At 40.2% G+C, this 18,861-nt stretch overlaps 1 protein-coding gene and 1 long non-coding RNA gene across 10 annotated transcripts in view; one reads left to right on the top strand and one right to left on the bottom strand.

Annotated features, from left to right (window-relative positions):
- The window catches only part of LOC143653658 (uncharacterized), an 81,991-nt gene extending 65,066 nt beyond the window's left edge, over positions 1-16,925 (top strand). The window contains exon 3 of one of the 2 annotated variants that reach the window (XR_013161452.1): positions 16,407-16,925. This is a non-coding gene — a long non-coding RNA (uncharacterized LOC143653658). Of the gene's footprint in view, positions 1-14,410; positions 14,586-16,406 lie in introns of those variants that run through there. The other variant, XR_013161453.1, reaches the window with a different exon arrangement.
- KCNMA1 (potassium calcium-activated channel subfamily M alpha 1) overlaps positions 1-18,861 on the bottom strand; it is a 767,272-nt gene that overhangs the window by 17,195 nt on the left and 731,216 nt on the right. For all 8 annotated transcript variants that reach the window (XM_077124801.1, XM_077124802.1, XM_077124800.1 and 5 more), the window contains 2 exons: positions 18,511-18,624; positions 13,571-13,701 (listed from right to left, as the gene is read on the bottom strand). In XM_077124801.1, the coding sequence (XP_076980916.1) occupies positions 13,571-13,701; positions 18,511-18,624 (245 nt within the window). The remainder of the gene's footprint in view (positions 1-13,570; positions 13,702-18,510; positions 18,625-18,861) is intronic.

Genomic DNA, 18,861 nt, shown 5'->3' with positions numbered 1-18,861 from the left:
AACCTCCTACATTTATGGTTAACTGATTTTCCAAAATGGTGCCAGGACCATTCAGTGGGGGAAAATAAGAGTCTCTTACACAAATGGTGCTGGGATAACTGAATATCCACACGCAGGAGAATGAATCTGGACTCTTACTTCATAACATACATGATAATCAAAATAGCTAGCCCAAAAAGGACCCAAAATCTAAAAGTAAGAGTGAAAATTATAAAATTCTTAGAGATAAAGAGTAGTCAATTATCATGACCTTGGATTTGGCCAAGAATTCTACTATATGACACCCAAAGTAATATAAACAAAAGAATAAGTTCGACTTCATCAAAATGAAAAGTTTTAGTGCATCAAAGGACACTATCCAGAAAAAAGAGAACCTACAGAATGGGAGAACATTTTTACAAATCATGTCTGATAAGGGTTTAGCGTCTAGAATATAGAAAATACTCTCAATAGCTAACCAACAAAAAGACAAACAACCCAATTAAAAAAATGGGCAAAGGACTTCAACAGCTATTTCTCCAGAGGAGATATACAAAAGCCAAAATGTACCTGAAAAGATGTTCAACACCATTAGCTAGCAGGGAGATCACACCCACTAGGATAGCTGTAATAAAAAACACAACAGCTAACTAGTGTTGGTGAGAACAGACAGAAATTGAAACCCGCATACATGCTGGTAGAGAAGTTAAATGGTACAGTCACGCCAAGAAACACTCGGTATGCTCCTCAAAGGATTAAATATAGAGTTACCACAAGACCCTACAATCCCACTCCTAAAGAAATGAACACAGGTACATCCAGAAACTTACATTATTAATCATAATAGCCAAAAGGTTATTGGCTTCCATGTAGGAAAGGAAATAAAACTATTGAAATGATCCTTCTTATATAAAGAAATCCACTAGAGTCTATTAAAACTAATAAATGAAATCAATAAGATTGCAGGATACAAGGATCAATCTTCAAAAACAAATTGCATTTCTATGTACTTAACAATGAACGATCTGAAAATAAAATTAAGAAAACTTCATTTGCAATAGCATTACAATAAAATGCTTAGGAGTCAAGACTTGCCGAAAACTACAAAACATTTCTGAAAGGAATTAAAGACCATCAAAATAAATGCAAAGACATCCTGTGTTCATGGATTAGAAGATAATATTAAGATAGCAATGCTCTATCATCATCCATCAACTGATGAATGCATAAGCAAAACGTGCTAAGCCCATACAGAATATTTGGCCATAAAAATAAATATTGATACGTGCTAGCATATGAATGACCCTTAAGAACATCATGGTGGAGTGAAAGGGACTAAACATAAAGGGCCACATATGGTATGATTCCATTTATATGAAAAGTCCAGAAAATAGGCCAATCTAGACAGGCAGAAAACATGTTAGTGGTGGCTCTAGGCTGGAGGACATTGAATTGTCCACTTTAAAGGAGTGAATTGTAGGATGGATTATCTCAATAGAGTTGTTAAAAAGAAAGACAGTTAAAAGGTAACTAAACTTGAAATGGTTATATTTGTATCTGTCAGGAAAGTAAATCATAGAACCGAAAGTACACAAAAAAGTCAGACATATTTTCCTCAACTACAAAGAAAAAAGGTATATAGATTTTCATTTTTTTAAAATGAGAATGCTAATGCTGACATTGAGGAAAGGCAACAGAGGTAGAAGTGATAAGTAGTGTTTGCAAAGTTATAAATTAAATTCAAGCAACTAGAAACAAACAAAAAAATAACCTGTCTTAAGCTGAAAGCTGAATTGAGAATATAGATTGAAAGAGTTCACCAAGTGAACTTGACCAACCCCCTAGCCCTGTACTAGGTGAATATTTAAATGTAAATATTAAATGAGGAAGGAAAATGACCTACAACACTGCCAGATGGAAAAAAATACAAAATCAGGGTGACTTCAGATTTCAAACATAAGAACAAGGTCAACTTGAGTTTCGAAGGGAAACATTTATTCCAAGAATGCTACGTGCAGCTACATTTTGAAAGCAACAGAAATATTTTGATGCTCTAAGTCCCTAAGCATTTATTGATTTACTTTATTAAAAAAATATTCAAAAACAGAAAACAACTTCCTTGAAACTAATTTAAATTTCTTTTTAATTTAAAAAATGAGCAAAATGGGTTTGCAAATACTGGTATTGCAACCAGCTAAACACAAAATTATTTAAAAATCTGTTGCATATATATTATTTCAAAACAATGTAAATATTAAAATTCTTGAAAGAAAAAGTACATGAAGTAAAAATAACCTATTAAAAAATATTAGTAAAATTATTTTTTTTTAAGTCAGAAAGTAAGGTAGAGGGGTTGGAAGTAAAGGTATGAAAATCGCCTGATGTTATAAATTAAGGAATGAAGAGCTACTAAACATTTCCAGATAATAATTAGATAATTTCAAGTATATTTATAGAATGATTAGTAACCACTGAATAGAATTTAATATTGAATGGACAGTTTACACATCACTAGAGAAAGTAAGGAAAATATAGTCCAGTGAGTTAAATGATTCTTCAAGTAAAGATTTTCATCCTTTTTCAAAAACCAAAATCTAAATCTAAATCAAACTCTGATATCTTTATAAGAGACAGAATAAAAACAGGCATAGTAGAGTATATTTCAAGGGAAATTTAAAAAATATTACATTAAGCCAATGAACTTTATATCAATAATAGTTAATATCTACAATTAAAAGTTTCATGGACAAACTAATGTATCTTTGACCATATAAAGCAAAAGTAATTAGAAATTACAGTAAAAGAAGAATGAACTGAGAGTGATGGGTGAAAAGTACCCACATCATGTGTTTGTCTTTAACAACTAAAGCCAAAAAATAAGAGAATTGATTTGATAAGGTTGAGTTAGCAGATTTGTGCTAAACTCTTAACATTTTAAGATAGCTTCCAAATAGTAATTTTAAAAAATGACCAAATCTAGGCCAAAAGGATAAACTCTCAAAAAACATAATAAATTTTACAAGCTGTGTTGATTTTTCTTTTCCTTTTTCTTTTTTGCACGGGCAGTCATCGGGAATCGAACCCGAGTCTCCAGCATGGCAGGCAAGAACTCTGCCACTGCGCCACCATCACCCACACTGTACAGTTGACATTTAAAAGCATTCAACACAACTGAGCAGGAGCAAAAGTAAATATACTCACACTTTGAAGGTTTCTTTTTTTTTTTCCAAGTATCCCAAATAGTTACTAGGTCAAGATGAAAATCAAATTTATAGTTAGAGGCTTTTAAAAATGAAGGAATCTTTGAAAATGACATATAAAAATGTAACAGATCAGGGTGCATGGGTGGCTCAGTGGTAGAATGCTCGCCTTCCATGTGGGAGACCCGGGTTCGATTCCTGGACATTCACCCCACCCTGCTCCAAAAACAAAATGTCACAGATTGAGGCCAAAGCTACTGAGACTAATTCAAAGACTTGAATATTTTCATTATTAAAAAAGGGAGAATTACAATAAAGCTAAGCATTAAAAGAATTTTCATTTACTGTTTTTTTTCCTTAAAAAAAAGCTGGACTGAATTATAAGGCATCAGTTAATGAAATAACAATAGGCTATTTAATGCATTCATAAAACCACTTTGACAAAGTAAAATAAACAAACAAGCCTATGACAAATATAACTGAAAAAAAAAACCCACACAAATAAAACTAGAGACAGAGAAAGAGATTATAATGTTGGCTATGTAGGAGAACACTATTATTCTAGAAGCTTGTGTCTTAATACCAGGGTAACTGCCATGAATAAGAATAGCTACCATTTTTAAAGCAGAGGATAAAGTAGTCATCATCTACAGAGAGAAAGAGAGAAGATAGAAAAAAAAATAAAGATAAATTTTGTGTTCCTGAGGATGTAAACCTGCCATTACAATGTCATTTTCTTCCTAGTAAAATTTTTTTATATAATGCCTCAAATTTCAATTGGATTTTTTTTTGAATGTCACACATTTATGCTAAATTTCCTTTGACAAAGAGTTATATGAAATTTGTCCTCCCAGATAGTAAAATAAATTGTAAATATTTAATAACATTGTAGATCATATTAAAAATCAGCAGATCCATTAACCAGAATAGATTGGTGAGAAACATGTTCTAATAGTTATGAGACCTTAATATGGGGTTGACAAATCCAGCATGCCACTTATGTTTTCCAATACAGTTTTATTGAGACCCAGGCACGCCCATGTGTTTACCTGTTACACTGAATAGCCTGTAAAAGCATAAAATATTTACTGCCTGGCCCTTGGCAGGAAAAGTTTGTTGATCCCTTCCTTAATAAGATAAAGAAAGCACCATAAACCATGGTGAAGCTATGGTTAGTCAAATGATTTGGGAAAAACTAGCTATCTGAAAAAAAAAACTGTTTCAACAATTTGGTACTGATGGAACAAATAATGATACACTTACATGGCTTATATTGTACAGACAATAATATGCTTTCAGAGAATACTTCATCATAGTGTGGTAATTATACGATACCTTAAAATGTCGAGAGGACACAAAAAATTATTCAAAATATACATTAAAAACATATGCCTAAAAAAAAATGCCTGAACTAATGGATGTATTTATAGTTATGTAAAATAACTTAGTATAACAAATTTTCTTAGTGGTTAGCTCTTGGTGATAGAACTCTGGTTTTTATTTTTCTTATGATTTTATGTATTTTCAATATTTCTTACTATGAACATATATTTATTTTAAATTTCTAAGAAAAAAGTAAATGCTATAAAATAGTGAAAGGCAAAAAACACAGGCACAAATTGCTGAATAAAAATACAGCTGAACCTTTAACGATTTCAGGATACCTAACAGTTCTCTTTGTTTGCAAGCATGTTTTAAGCATTAAAACTATGATGAACTGACAAAAAATTTGCATTGTATGATTAGGTATAAATAAAAATGTTATATACTTCAAACACTATGTAAACATAATTAAAGGACATCCTAGGGAAAAGGATGAGCAAAAATGACAATCAGTGCTGGCCAGACTGCAAGAGAAGACACAACATGTCACCGATGGGAGTGTGAATTGATACATTTTTCTGGGGGATAATTTGGTAATATGTAACAAGCTCTTTAAAAATTTTCATGTTTGTTATGTACCTAATAATTTGCCTCAAAGTAGTAAGTGGCTACTTTTTCAAAGATTTATTTATTTAATTTTTGGGGGGCATAGGCAGGCACTGGGAATCGAACCTGGGTCTCCGACACGGCAGGCGAGAAGTCTGCCTGCTGAGCCACCGTGGCCCGCCCAAAGACTTATTTTTAACAATAGTTACCACAGAATCAATTGTAACAAAAGTTTGAGAAAGTTAAATGTCCAACAACAAAGTAATGGTTAAATAGATAATGGTGCATCCATAGGATAGAGTCTTATGAGGGCCCTATAAAGGTTTTGCAAATCTGGCACCAAAGAAGATGATATGGTAGATGCTCTAGATAAAATTTTAACTGAAAAGGAAAGAAATAACCAAGGTAGTAAACCATATGATTTCATATCAATCTATCCATCTGGAAGAAAATATATCAAAACACTAACCTATCTTATACAAAGGCCTATCTTTGGGTGTTTGGAATATGGGTCATTTAAATTTTCATCTTTATATGTCTCCGCGCTTTCCAAGTTTTCTATAATGGACATGGAATACCTTGTCTAATGAAAACAACCAACCAAAAACTTTCTTTAAAACTAAGAACACTATGAATTTCCTATTGCAATGATAAATCTAGATGGTCAACTTGAAAGGTTATTTTTTTGCCAAATCTTCAGGATTTGACCTTAACACATTTTTCCCTTCCGCGCTGAAATCTGTTATACCGAAACAGTATGAACTTTTTGATCAGTCACTAACATTTACTGAACACCAAATATTGTGTATGTGTGTGTTCTGAGCATATAAACAAGGCCTCTTTATGATCTGAATAATTTGGTGGAAAAGCAATGCATGCCTTCTCTGAAAAAGGAGGCTGAGTCATTTTATCAAAGGCTGGACTCTTCTTTATGGGATGGGGGGGGGGCACTTCACAGAGCACCCAGCAGTCAGCAATTAAGCACCAATACAGGGCTTTCTGCATGGGAAAAGGCTGTTTCAGCATCATGGGCCAAACTAGGTGCTTAGGACTTCAAATGCTAAGCATCAAAGGATTATTCCCGTGCAGACTATGCCAGCTAAAATGAGCATCTCTACACCTCACTTGGCCCAGAAGGCACAATTGTTTTCAACAGTAGAACTGAAATAACGCAAAATTCTGATGCAGAAACTGTACTATGTAGGCATGATCCTTTGCCTCCTAAGCTTTTGTATTACTAGTCTTTTTCACGCCTCCCCATGACCCATATCTAACACGTGGACTAAAAGCCTGTGAGGATCTCTGGCACAGACCTGCTCCAACCCCTGCGGGAACAGCCTGGAGGGATGCTTTGAGCAGAGGCTTTCCCCTGGGTGCTTCTGTGTCACATGGCCTTTGGGAAACCAAAGAATGCTGAGTGAGGGCCCTGTTCTGTGGCTGGAATCAGGAGATTTGTGTAAACTAAGGATTATGGAAGTTCCCCCTCTTTCTGCCAAGTTCAGGATTCGAAGCCAGACCAGGGAAGCCTTTTGTCGAGTTGGGCAAAATGGCACCTGAGGTCCTGCTTTGACAATGGGAGAGCTGCCCAACTTTTCTAATGTCTCAGATTCCTCATCCATATAATAGAGATTAAAAAAAAAAAACCTGCTTATAGGATAGGGTTAAATGATACTACTTGCCTAACATCCAATAACTGACTAATACTCAACAAATGGTAGGTGATAAAAAGAACAACCAACTGGCAAGGCAACCAGTTCCAACAAGTCCCTTCTCCCTGTGCCTTTGCGTTGCCATCTCTAATGAGACAGCTGGCCCAGATCCCACGAGTGGCCCCGGCGGCCTCTGAAACTGGATGATTCTCAGACTCTGCAGGTAGACAGAGCCGGTACTAGATGCCGAGGAAGCCATGCCACAGGGAGGCGTGGGCTGGCAGCGCCATCTGGCCTGCTGTGCCGCGGCCCCCCGGCGGGCACACGTCTGGCCTCTCCCACCGGCTCAAGCATCTTCCTCCTTTTATTTTTTTAAAGCGTAATTACCAGAGCTTATGTTTCACCGTTAATGCTGTCAAGCCTTCTAAACTAATTGGTCTTTTATAGAAAATTTAACTGAAAATTAACACATCTTTTAATAACATTGCCTTAACTTTAATGGCACTTTGCCTTTCGTTTATAATTGCTCTAAAATTGTCATTTTCCATGTCATAGCTGCCTTTTTTTTTTTTTTAATATTTGCTGGTTTTCTCAGTGTAGACTTTTATTTTTAGTATTTTTCTTTTCTGAGGGATGAGAACTATTTGATTTTTCCTATTTCCCGCCCTGCCTGGCCTGATGTGACAGGGGCCACACTCTCTGAGCCTAGCAGAACACTACACTGTTCTGCCCCTCGGACACCCGAGCTTGGCCATCAGCCTTGGGACAGCCCTGGGATGGCCCATCCCCTATGAGCAGGCAATACGGTGGCTCGCGAGTGGACTGCAAGAATCTGGGCTGTGGAACAGACAACCTCTCTGCAGAGGAATTTGGGTAACTGAAATCACACAGCACGAGGTTACCTTGGGTTGATGTGGATCTCAGTTCACCATAACACCACTCCAAGGGGTCAGGCCTCAACTAAAGTCAGTTAAGGGAGTAAAGCGTGTGAACCTCTCTTCAAGCTGGCCACATTCTTTGGGCTTCCCAATATAAATCCAGTCATTTCTGGCATATGTGTGATCTGGACTAGTTCTCTGATATTAGGGATGAAAACACAGAAACATCTCTTCTGGGTGTCCCTCACTAACCTTTCCCACTCGTTTCGTAAACCTTATCACTTTACCATATGTGTGTGTGCATAACACAAGCATATACATATATGCACATACATGTATATACACACAGACAATACTTCTACTTCTTTGTAGCTACATATGCTCTTAAGAAATATTTGCCTGCCCTTTGAAAAGAACTTCATGTACTTTTGTTCTTACCTGACTACCCTACAGTGGTAAGGGGCTGTTAACTACATTCCACTTAATAATTGGACCAACTATCCTAGACAGTGGGAAAGGCATGCAAGTGCTGCTGATAGGAGGGGACCAGTAGCTATGTGTCCAGATTCACAGCTCAGTACCTCTTCCAAGTCACTGCCTTGGTTATGAATTACTAATTCTGCAAGTATGCAAACATCTGCCCTGGGCACTGAAATGCAGTTGGGGAAAGCACAGACAGACTTTGGATAATATGCTTAAGTTGAAGTTTCTCTTCTGCTCCTGGGGGATTTGGCAGCCAGGTCTCCCAATAGGATGGAGCCCTCTACTATACCTCTAATGCTTCCCAGATGCATTTTGCTCTAGCAAAGGCAGCTCTGGCTTTTCTTTGCCCTTTCTCTTTACACTGTTATGGGAAATGCATATACTTTTTTCTTTATTTTTCCAGATTAGCTAGACCCTGCAAACCAGAAACTTCACGAAATCTTGTTTGCTAAAAAAGTAACAGTGCCACAAATAATACCACAAAATTGAAACTCATCAGCTCTTATAGTTGGATGCCCATTTTACTTCTTCAAATGGGATATCTTACTCCTGTCCCTTCAACACATACTTCACTGTGGTGAACCGTCTGTTTGGGGAAAGCCCAGGGTTGAAGAGAATGGGCATTGTGTGCACACCTTCCTGACCCCCAGAACGCATGAGTAGCCAGAAGGCCAAGAACATGATATGCAGGTACACAAAATTAGAAGCAGAAGGCAGGAGGCCGGTAAAGGTGGGTCGATGCGATGAATTGGACAGGAAAGGGAAACAAATAAAGCAGGCCTGGTGGAGAATTATAGGGAGTGGTGTGGACTGCGGCTAAAGGAAGCAGCTGCTCACTTGCCAGTTGTCCTTAGTTGGAATCTGGGAATCTATTTGTGATGCCTGTCAGCATAAGCCAGAAATCCATATTTTATGTAAAATCTTAGAATTTTGAAATGCTGGCAACAAATTCATTCTAAAAATAAAAAACTGGGGGAATAAAGTGATCTTTGGGGTGGATGCAGCCTGCAAAGTGCCACTTTAGACTTCTCAAGCCAGGGACTCATGCTGACATAGGGTGCCTTTTCTTTTCCTAAAATGCATGCCCAAAGATGGTATGTTGGGCAGAAAAATAACCAGGGCTAACACTTTAGAAATCAACTCACTGATGGCTTTGCCCTCCCAGCCAGTCCGCGTGGGAAACACTGACAGTAGGAAGATACTGGTGAGAACCAAAAGGTTTTTGCTCTAACCAAGTCTTAGGCATCCAAACCCCAGACTTAAAACCTGACCATCTATGGCCTTTTAAGTCATCACAGTGTGGCCGACAACCCTGCCTCTCTGCCAGCATCTGCTTGTACATCTCCTGTACACCTCTCTCCCATATCTGTTCCTTCTCAACCACGACAAACTGAACTCACTCTCACTTTTCAGCTTCTGCCCTTGCTGTTTCCTCTGACTGGGGAAGGTATATCAACTTTTCCCAGGTTTTCCTGTGGCTCTCGTCTTCTGACTTTTCAGTTTCAGCATTAACATCACCTTTTTGGACAGTTCTTTCGTGACCACCCTAGCTAAAACAAGTCTCCATACCCATTCACACTTAAGCCGACCATCCTATTTCATTATCTTCAAATCAATTATCCTTCTCTGAGATGTTCTCATTCATTCATGTATACACTTACATAGTTACTTACTGTGTCTGAACACACTGGAATGAAATTTTAAGTAATGTGAGGGCAGGGCCTTTGTCTTAGTGCTGAATCTCCAACATCTAGAACTGATGTGCTGGTCCTCAATAAATTTATTGAATAAATAATAATAATATATACATATACTTTTTGTCATGTGCTAAGCGTTCCACTAATTACTTTACCAACCTGAACCCATGTAATGATTGCAACAACCCTATGAGATAGGTATTATTATTATTCCCATTTCACAGATGAGAAAATTGAAGTCCGGAGAGGTTAACAAGGTCACACAGGGATCCATATCCAAGCAGTCCAGCTATTGAGTCCATGCCTTACCTCCTCTTTCTAAGGCCCTGGTGGGATGTAAATTTGGAGTTGGGGGTAGTGGTGGAAAGGAAAGCTGAATATGCTAGGCTAGTTTCAGCTATCAATATGGAGAGGCTTCCTTTCATCTTTTCATTTTTTGGGTCAGGAGCATGCTGGTATCATTGTGGAAAATACATTTCTAACTTACGTTCTTCCTCGAGGCATATACCCACAAGCATCATTATGCTTCCTCATCATGTGTTTCTGCTGTTGCTTTGCAGAATAAAGCCACAAGTCCATCTCTATAATGTCCCTATCTATTCCAGAAATGCCTGTGATGAATCAAAACATTACTCTTTTAACAGATGAAGCAGGAAGCAGGAGGAATTGAGTTATAAAGGACAATAATTCAGTAAATAGTTTAGACACATGATTAAATGGCAAGTTGGGGAGGAATGCTAGAAAAAGGAGATAATCAGCATCTAAAGAGATATGTGTATGTGTAGGTTGTGAGGTTGAGGGACCGCCTGAGATGGAAGCTTACCTCTGCTTCCTGCTGCTTGGAGGAGTCTCACTTCCGCAATTTATATTCCTGCCAACCATTCTAGATTTTTTCTAAGTTCCTTCTAGTTACCTCCATGGTACTTGACTAATCTCCAGCTTTTTCATAAATTACAGTTAAGGGTGGAATGCAAAGAAATCACAGGTGACATTTTATCAAAAGGTCCAGTTATCTGTTGAACCTGACATACCTCCCTTTGGGACTTTTCATCTAAGGCAATGAAAACAAGGGCTGGAATAATTCCGCAGGCATTTTGATTAATGGTTTTAAAAGTCACCATCGGGGGTCAATTACGTATGCCTTGCTTCAACACTTAAATTCGGTTTCTTCACCTTATCTTCTAAAAGATCAGACAATATGGCTGAAATACCAAGCACGGTTTTGGCCCTCAGCAAATGATGCTGGTGGTGATAATTATAATGACAGTCACTAGATTCCTGATACCTTTCTCCCCTAAGCTAGAATTCAGAGGAAATGCTGCTCTCAGGTCATTGCATCCATACATGCCACAGCTACCCTCTGGAAAACATTTCGGTTTGCATTTCAAAGGGGGTTAAGGGTGGCTTTTTAAATTTTCAAACCAACTCACCTTGATTTCTCATCTGAGTTTCCAAGAACTCAGCCCCAGGGATGCTGCAGACAGACAGACAGCTGGGCCATACGAATCCAGATGTGCCTCCACTCCCACCCCACAGCTATCGTGTGCTCCCTTGGCTGTGCAGAGGGGACGTTCTCTAGTGCTCACCAACAGTTTTAAATCTTGGTGTCAAGGCTGGCTTCGTGGGCATGTGATTCAAGAATTTACACAAGGTTCTAGGCTTAAAAGCATCCCTCCCCCCATTTGCTTTAAGGCTTTTTGAAATTCTTAACCTATAAACAAGGGGCCTTGCACATTATGTAGCCAGTCCTGCTTAAAACATACTGCAGGTCCGAGACATAGAAATAGAAATAATTTTGTAAATTTGGTTTTTTTTTTTTTTTAATTTTAAGAGTATTGCATGGTTTTGAGAAAAAAAAGATCTACTGTAAAGAGTCTAATCCTCTCTTAATGAGAGCAGTCTTCTGAAATTTCTCTACTTTGGAGCAGAAGTAAAGAAAATTTCTAGAGACAAATTATAAAAATCAGTTTGAAACTGGAGTTGGAGAAGATGGTGCTCCAATGAGAACATTCTATGGTCTTAGTCATTCATTCTGACCTGCTCATGGGGTTCACTGAAACGGAGCCCAAACATTGCTAGCACGTAGGCTGGTTTGCCTAAAGCTCATCAGGCCATAGGGAAGGTCATCAGCTCTGGGAAACCAAGGGTGCTCTTCTCCAGGGACCATTTCATCTCCTCTTGACAGGGAAAGTAACTGCATGGCATGAAGCCCAATCAACATTAATTCAAATGAATGATGACTCTTAATCATTTTTAAATCCATAGTTCTGATTTTTAACTAAGATGTGCTTGCTGTTGGACCACATTCAAGAATATAGAATAACCTAAATTAGTCTTTAAAAGCATTATGTTTTTCCTTTCTGCAAATAGACATCCTCCTGGGATTAGCTTTAATGAATAGATGAGAGTGGTACATAATTAGCAAATCAGTTGTTTCACATATTCAGGAGAATAATCTCCTTAAGCACTTTAAGAAACATATGTATAAAAACTCAATGTTTATGGCTTTAACGTGTTCAATAAAACTCTTTTTTGTGGATTCTCCAAAGCTCTGTTTTTAACCAGTTTATGTCAGCATCTTCATAAGTTGGGAATTTGAGGACTCTAAAATAAAGAGGCTTTTTCTATAATGACAAAGATACTCTGTGGAAATACTTCACAATACCCAGTTCATAACCCAACTTAATATTTGCTTTTACTTTTACTAGTTAAAGATGTCTCTGTTAAAGCTGGGGCCTATTTTTAAACTTTTGTTTTTTGGTCTCAAAAGTAAGAAAACGAGTATCTTGACTGTTTGATGCAAAGAAAGTAATAAAAGAAAACTGAGATGCAGATATCCTTCTTGCCCATCCCCACATCCCTCTCTTTGCCACAATGTGGTACCTTCTCTGCAACAGAGAACTGGCTAAGTCTGGCCCTCACACCTGCTACTCTTCTAGAATTCGCCTTTGACCTTCTGTCCTCTTATTCCTTATGCTCATATTTACTCCATACCAAGTCCTATTAATTTCACCTACAAAATAACTGCTCAGATCCACCCACCTCCCTCCATCTCTACCAGCTCTATCCTAGTCAGAGTTACAGTGGCCTCTTAATTGGACTTCCTGCTACCACCTTGCGCCTCTGATTCATCCTCCACTCATCAGCCAAGGCAATCATTCCAAAGTGTAAATATGATCACTGCACTCTCCAACTAACGACCCTTCCATCCCTCTTCATTCTCTTAAGATCAAGACCAAGAGAGTGGTTTTCAAGGCCCTCATGTCCATCTTGCCTTCTACTTCTCCTTCCATTTTACCCCATGGTCCAGCTACACCAGCTTTCTTGTCCCTTCCAGAGGTTTCAGTTCCCTCCCACCAGCACAGCTCTGCATCTACTATTCTTCTTCAAGGGATACTCTTCCCCCCAAAATCCCCACCCTTTATTGATCAGATCCTAGCATACATTATACCTGATTTCCTCAGGGATCTGAGGGACTCTTTATCAGATCCCTGAGACCAAGCAAGTGCTCACTTGCCCTCTGAAACTTTCCTTCCTTGCATTTTCAAGAATTTATAATCAGATATTTATTTGTATGATAATTTGATTAATGTCTGTATCCCATTCTGGACTATAAGTTTCATGAGGGTGGAGGCTATGCTATCTTGTCCTCCACGGTAGCTCAGGCACCAGCACAGCACCTCTGCTGTTGGAGAGCAGCTGTGCTGCACCCCCCCGACACTGAGCAGGCAGGAGGAGGGGAGCTGATGACTCACCGCACTCATGAGGGAGTCCAGGACGCTGACGGCAAATGCTGTCCCACAGGCAAATGGCTGCGTGAGGTACAGTTCCGTGTCGGGGTCATCGTCATCGTCTTGGTCCAAAAACTGAACATTAGTATCATTCACTAGAAGAAGCGTAAACAGAGAATTAGCTCCGAAGACCACACACAGGCAGCTAAGCCAGGAAGAGAGCAGGCTATTAGTTGAAAGACACTGAAATCACCGAGAAAAAAAAAAAACAACATGGCAGAAGCTGTAGATGGATCTTGGGTGGGGACAGAGGGACTCGAGGGGTGGCTCCTCTGTGATTCTTTAAGCTTCTGATGCCTGGAGAGCAAGGGAGTTCCAACAGGCTCAGTCCCTGGCAGACTGCTGAGGACGAATCCATGACGCTGTGTTCAGTCCTTCGGGACCGTTTTGGAATCACCACCAAAAACACACCCTGGAGTGTTTTTTAGTAGCCAATTCCTTTGGGAGGTCAATATATTCAATAACGAGCAGTCATGCTTGGATGGTAAGTTTAGCCACAAAGAAAAGAACAGCAACTTATGGGTCAAGGGCAATAGACTGGGAGCATGGCAAAGCCAACGAGCAAGGCATTCCCCATCACCCCCGGGCATGACCCACAGCCTTAGCCCTGGCACTGACCTTGACTGTGCCTGGTGTCCATGGACCTGAATGCAGGGCCACAGCCAGGAGGCCCTGCTTAACACAAGGGAACCCCTAGGTCGGCTGTTATCTCTGGCAGCCTCTGGCTGCTCTCCAACACATCCTTGCTTTGAATTCTGAGGTGCATGGGGACGCCCACATTCTCCCTTTCCCCTTTCTCAACAGCTCAATCTTTGATGTGACTCCGCTCAAGCAGATGCAGAATTCGATGCTGAACTTCATTTCCATCTGAGGATTCCTCCAGGACTCCTCCAGCATGCACGTACAGACTGATTGGTTATGTCACTGAGATGTCTTTAACTTATTAAAAATTAAATGACAAATTAATTTCCATTCCCATCTTGGCTTCAGAAATAATCAGTTTTTCAGAGCAAGTAATCGGGGAGGAAGGTATGGGGTGGGTGGGGGTGGGGGGAACTGAGCGCTCATGATTTCTGGAATAATTATTGAGCTATTAGGAAAAGAACAGATGAGGTTTCCTTTTTCTAATTCCTTTCTAAACATATCAGCAGCGAATTCTCTTTCCTAGAGTTATTGTTTTAATTTTTTTTTTCAGAAAGTAACTTTTTGGGTACCTTTTCTTGTTTTACTTTTGTTTGCTCATTGTCTGAGGCAAAATAAATGAGAATAGGATAAAGGGCTAGGCGAGGAATTATTTTGAAATGACACCATCTTCTTTCCCTAGAGAAAGATTCTAATGGGAAAAATTTTGCTCTGGTCTTCTAAAGTTTATCACATCTGGGTCTGTGTTGTCTCAGAAGCACTTGAATTATAGGCTAGTGGATGAGAGTGCAAAATCCAGAATCTGACAACTCAGCCTTGAATCTGGGCTCTGTCATTAACGCCCCTCAGCAAAGCACTACTTATATTTGTTTCAGGATCTGTAAAATTGGGGAAATAAGAGCAGCTCTTTCATGAGGTTGTCAGAAGGCTTAAATAAGATAGTGTCAGAAGAACTCAGCCTAGTCCCTAGATTACGGCGTGTGCTCCAAACTGGTTAGCTGTCCTCATGACTGCCCAACAGATGTTAAATTTTCTGTCCACCTGCCACATTATAAACACCCCCAACTTTGCCCCTTTCGAGAAGCACTTAAGAGCTTGCTCAGGGATCCTGCCAGGATCAAGCGTGGCGTTTCCTAACCTCCCTCCCCGTGCCCACAGTTGAGTCTTTTCTGCTTTGTGACTCTGAGAGTATAAACTTGGGGCAACATGCAGAGAAGTGTGGTTTTAATTCTTTGTAACAGCAGCTGTTGGTGTGTGAATCGACACTTTAAAAGAAGCAGTGTCTTAACTCTTTTCAAAACAGATAGATGACAGGGAAGGGTTATTACTAGACTGGGAGGGAAAGGAGATCCAAAGGAGAGATGAGCCTAGGTTTTCAGTGAAAGAGGGTTTTGGGTTATGGAAAAGAACTCCGAGGTAGTTAGTTGGGTTGAGTGAAAATCTTGTGTATCAGTTTAAGTTGCAGACAGAAAGAAGCCAGTATTTCCCGATGTCTATTCCACAGAATATAAGTATATGGGATGCTGAGAGGTGCTTAAGACACACACATACACATCCCAAAATGTGTGTCATCCAAAATGACTGGGAAACAGGCAACAGTAGAATTAAACCACTTCAGGCACACGTCCTCCTTGGGGAACTTCTAGGAGCCTTGAATGTGCTAACATCAGCTGGAACTTGAAGGAGATAAAGACTGGCATCTCCTCCACAGTTTGAGGAGCTTGTCTGAGCTTAGTACCCTCTGTGTTTTTTAAAGGACTTTTCCTGGCTGGCATAATACAGAACACATCTCAGACCATGTGGGCAAACGTCTGTAGGAGAGATGCAAGGAGGTGGAGTGGTCAGAAGATGGCATGACTGCCAAAGGTGGTGTGAATACTAGAAAAGTAAGGCCTTAAGGCAGAAGTTAAGGCTGGCATGAACACATGGGAGCTTCTCTGGATACTCAAAAGTCATCTAGTAAGGGACAAAGGCTCCAGGAGATTCAATTATGTTAATCGAACCACCAGCATTGCCATCTCAGATTTGGGGAACAAAGTCTTTTTCCCCTCTTCTGCTAATCACAACCCAAGATACCCCAGTTAATCAGCAGCACACGGATTCCCAATAGATTGAAAAAGACATTCCTGGCAGTAATGACTCCAAAATGCTTCTGTAGGTTTCTACAATGGAGATGTTCGGATGAATTGCCAACCAACGGTTTGGACCACATGCACGTCCTGGGTCTCTCGCGGCCTCAAGGTTCTGAGAAGAGCAATCCAGAAACCTGGGCTTTTAGCCAACTACTCTAAACAGGAAAAAAAGGCACCTCTTCTACTGTTGGAAACAGAAAAAAGCGCAGTACTCCCTGAACTGAGTGAATCTGGTCCTGATAAATAGCTCTGTCGATGATAATGCAGTGGTGAACGATGGACAATTTATTCCTTGGTTTCTAGACACCTCACAAGCAAGATGACTGTGTTAAGAGCCTGCTCTCTTATTTTGAATTATATTTTGGGGCCAAGCAAATGCAGTGTTCGTTTCATTTGTGAGTCCCTGGAAGGCGGGTGCTCCCCTCCTATCTGCCCGCCCGCCACTGAGCACCACTTTTGCTGTCTCTATTTAGAAGATCGATCCCTGATCCTGAGACCTGCCGCTGATGGGTGCTTTTCACGGGGTTATTATTAACCGAGACATGATAGATTCTGGTAAGGCCTGGCAAAAGCAGTCCTAACAGGAGGTCTTTCTCTTCCTGACCATCCCAGAAAGGGGCTCTGGGCCCGGGGGCGTGGGTGTGAGGTGGCTGCAAACCTCACTCTCTACTCCCTTCTTGAAATCTGGCCTTAGTAAGAAAGGGTCCCCTAGGAGCTGGCTGCTTTTATGGCTTCAGAACCAGAGCTTCTGAGAAAGGGCCTAGTAGGTGGGGAAAGGCAAATAAAGTCAGAATAAAGGAAAATACACAGCTGGAGGGAACGCTCAGTCTTAGGTTTCTCATCTTAAAATTTTTATTTTTCTCCTCTGACTTCCTCTGAGAGCTGTGAGGATGTGTCAGTCAAATTGACAGCGTGCTGGAAGTAGAATTTAAGGGGAGAAGGTGGGAGAGCAGGGGGACACGTGGAAAAAAAAAAAAAAGCCAGGCCAAAGCAAATGAATTAGAGCAAAGATGCTTTGGAAACAACTGCCAGGTCAGATGGGTGTGATCAAAGCTTTACTGATGCTGTGTGGGGAAAAAAATCATTAACAAAGGCTAGAACAAGACAGTCGATTCCAACCAGAGCCACAAATAAAACACATTCAAAGCAGTGCCACGAGGGTAGCCTTTCCGTTACAGCCAGCGAGATACACAACAAGCCGATGATAGTTGGAAACACTAACAACAGAACAAAAGAGATACTGAAGTGAAGGAAAACAGTGCTTCTTACCCAGTTCAGTTATCATTAGAATGTGCGTCCCACTGTTTTTTTCCTGATTGACAGATACCAAAGGCAACTTGCCTGGTTTAGCTAATTGGATATGGCATTAAAGGGTTGGGGAAAGGGAGTGGAGGAAAGTACAGAAAAAGAAGAGAGTGAGGGAATAACAGAGGAAACATTCGAAAGTAAAGGGACCCAGGACCAGAGGTGGTCTAGAATTGTCTTCGGGGGAAGATGCCACTCAGGAGTTTTTAAATTCACAAATGGGACTGGGGGTAATGTGCATATGCTAAAAGTTGGATTCCACTGGCCAATGATCGTGGCTCGCGAAACCCCAACATATTTGGACCAGAGTGGCATTCACTGAAAATGCGCTTTGGCTGAGAAGCTCAACAATAGATTAAATACAGAACTATTTATGTCTTAGGCCAATTTTCTGCCCAGTTCTTGGCTTAGATCTGAAACTGTATGTGTCTTTGGAGAATTTAGATCACAGGAGCTACCCAAATAGAATGCTCAAAAGAGGGGCTGCCCTTGAAAATCCCCAGAAAGAATTCATGGGCTCTGCCTTTCTTTCCCTCTTCTCTTACATATGTCCCAATCTCAAATCCATCATCTCATGCTGCTTTGAAAACAGGGATCAGCATGAAGGAAACTGTCTATTCATTTCAGAGGAAAGATAGATCAGTTTTCCTTTTGGTGATCTGCCATATTTCTACTCATGTCTCTCTCCAACTTCTCCCAAAACAACCCCCACCAGAGCTTACTAGGCTGAAAGAGCTGGGAGAGCAGGCCCACTGCCACACCTCCTGCATGGCCTGGAAGGGAGGACAAAGAATCCTCCCCACCCAAGCTGACATTCACCCCTACCTAATTCCGTGATGATGGGGATGTTGACTCCAGTTGTGATGGACGGCTGGCGTAACATCCCATGCACCGGGCTGTTGTCAGGAGAGGATCTGTCCATTCCTGGAGGTGTGAAGCCTGGGGGAGGGAAAGAGAGGAGGGAGAGAAATTAGACACATGCAACATTTGGAAGTAACGAAAGTACAGTGTGCATATAGAATCCCCAAAACGTTATGCTATGGGTTATCCCAGGATAAACTCTGATGAGTTATTTTTTAGAAGGACAAAGTAGGAGAGCATCATTAAAAATTCGACCTCATTTTGATGGTTCTCTAAAAATCCAGACTCTACGCAGGCTATTTATCATGCCCACAG

The sequence above is a fragment of the Tamandua tetradactyla genome, chromosome 13 (assembly GCF_023851605.1).
Source record: "Tamandua tetradactyla isolate mTamTet1 chromosome 13, mTamTet1.pri, whole genome shotgun sequence".
In the NCBI taxonomy this organism is placed as follows: domain Eukaryota; kingdom Metazoa; phylum Chordata; class Mammalia; order Pilosa; family Myrmecophagidae; genus Tamandua; species Tamandua tetradactyla.
This window is presented reverse-complemented; position numbering and strand designations above follow the sequence as displayed.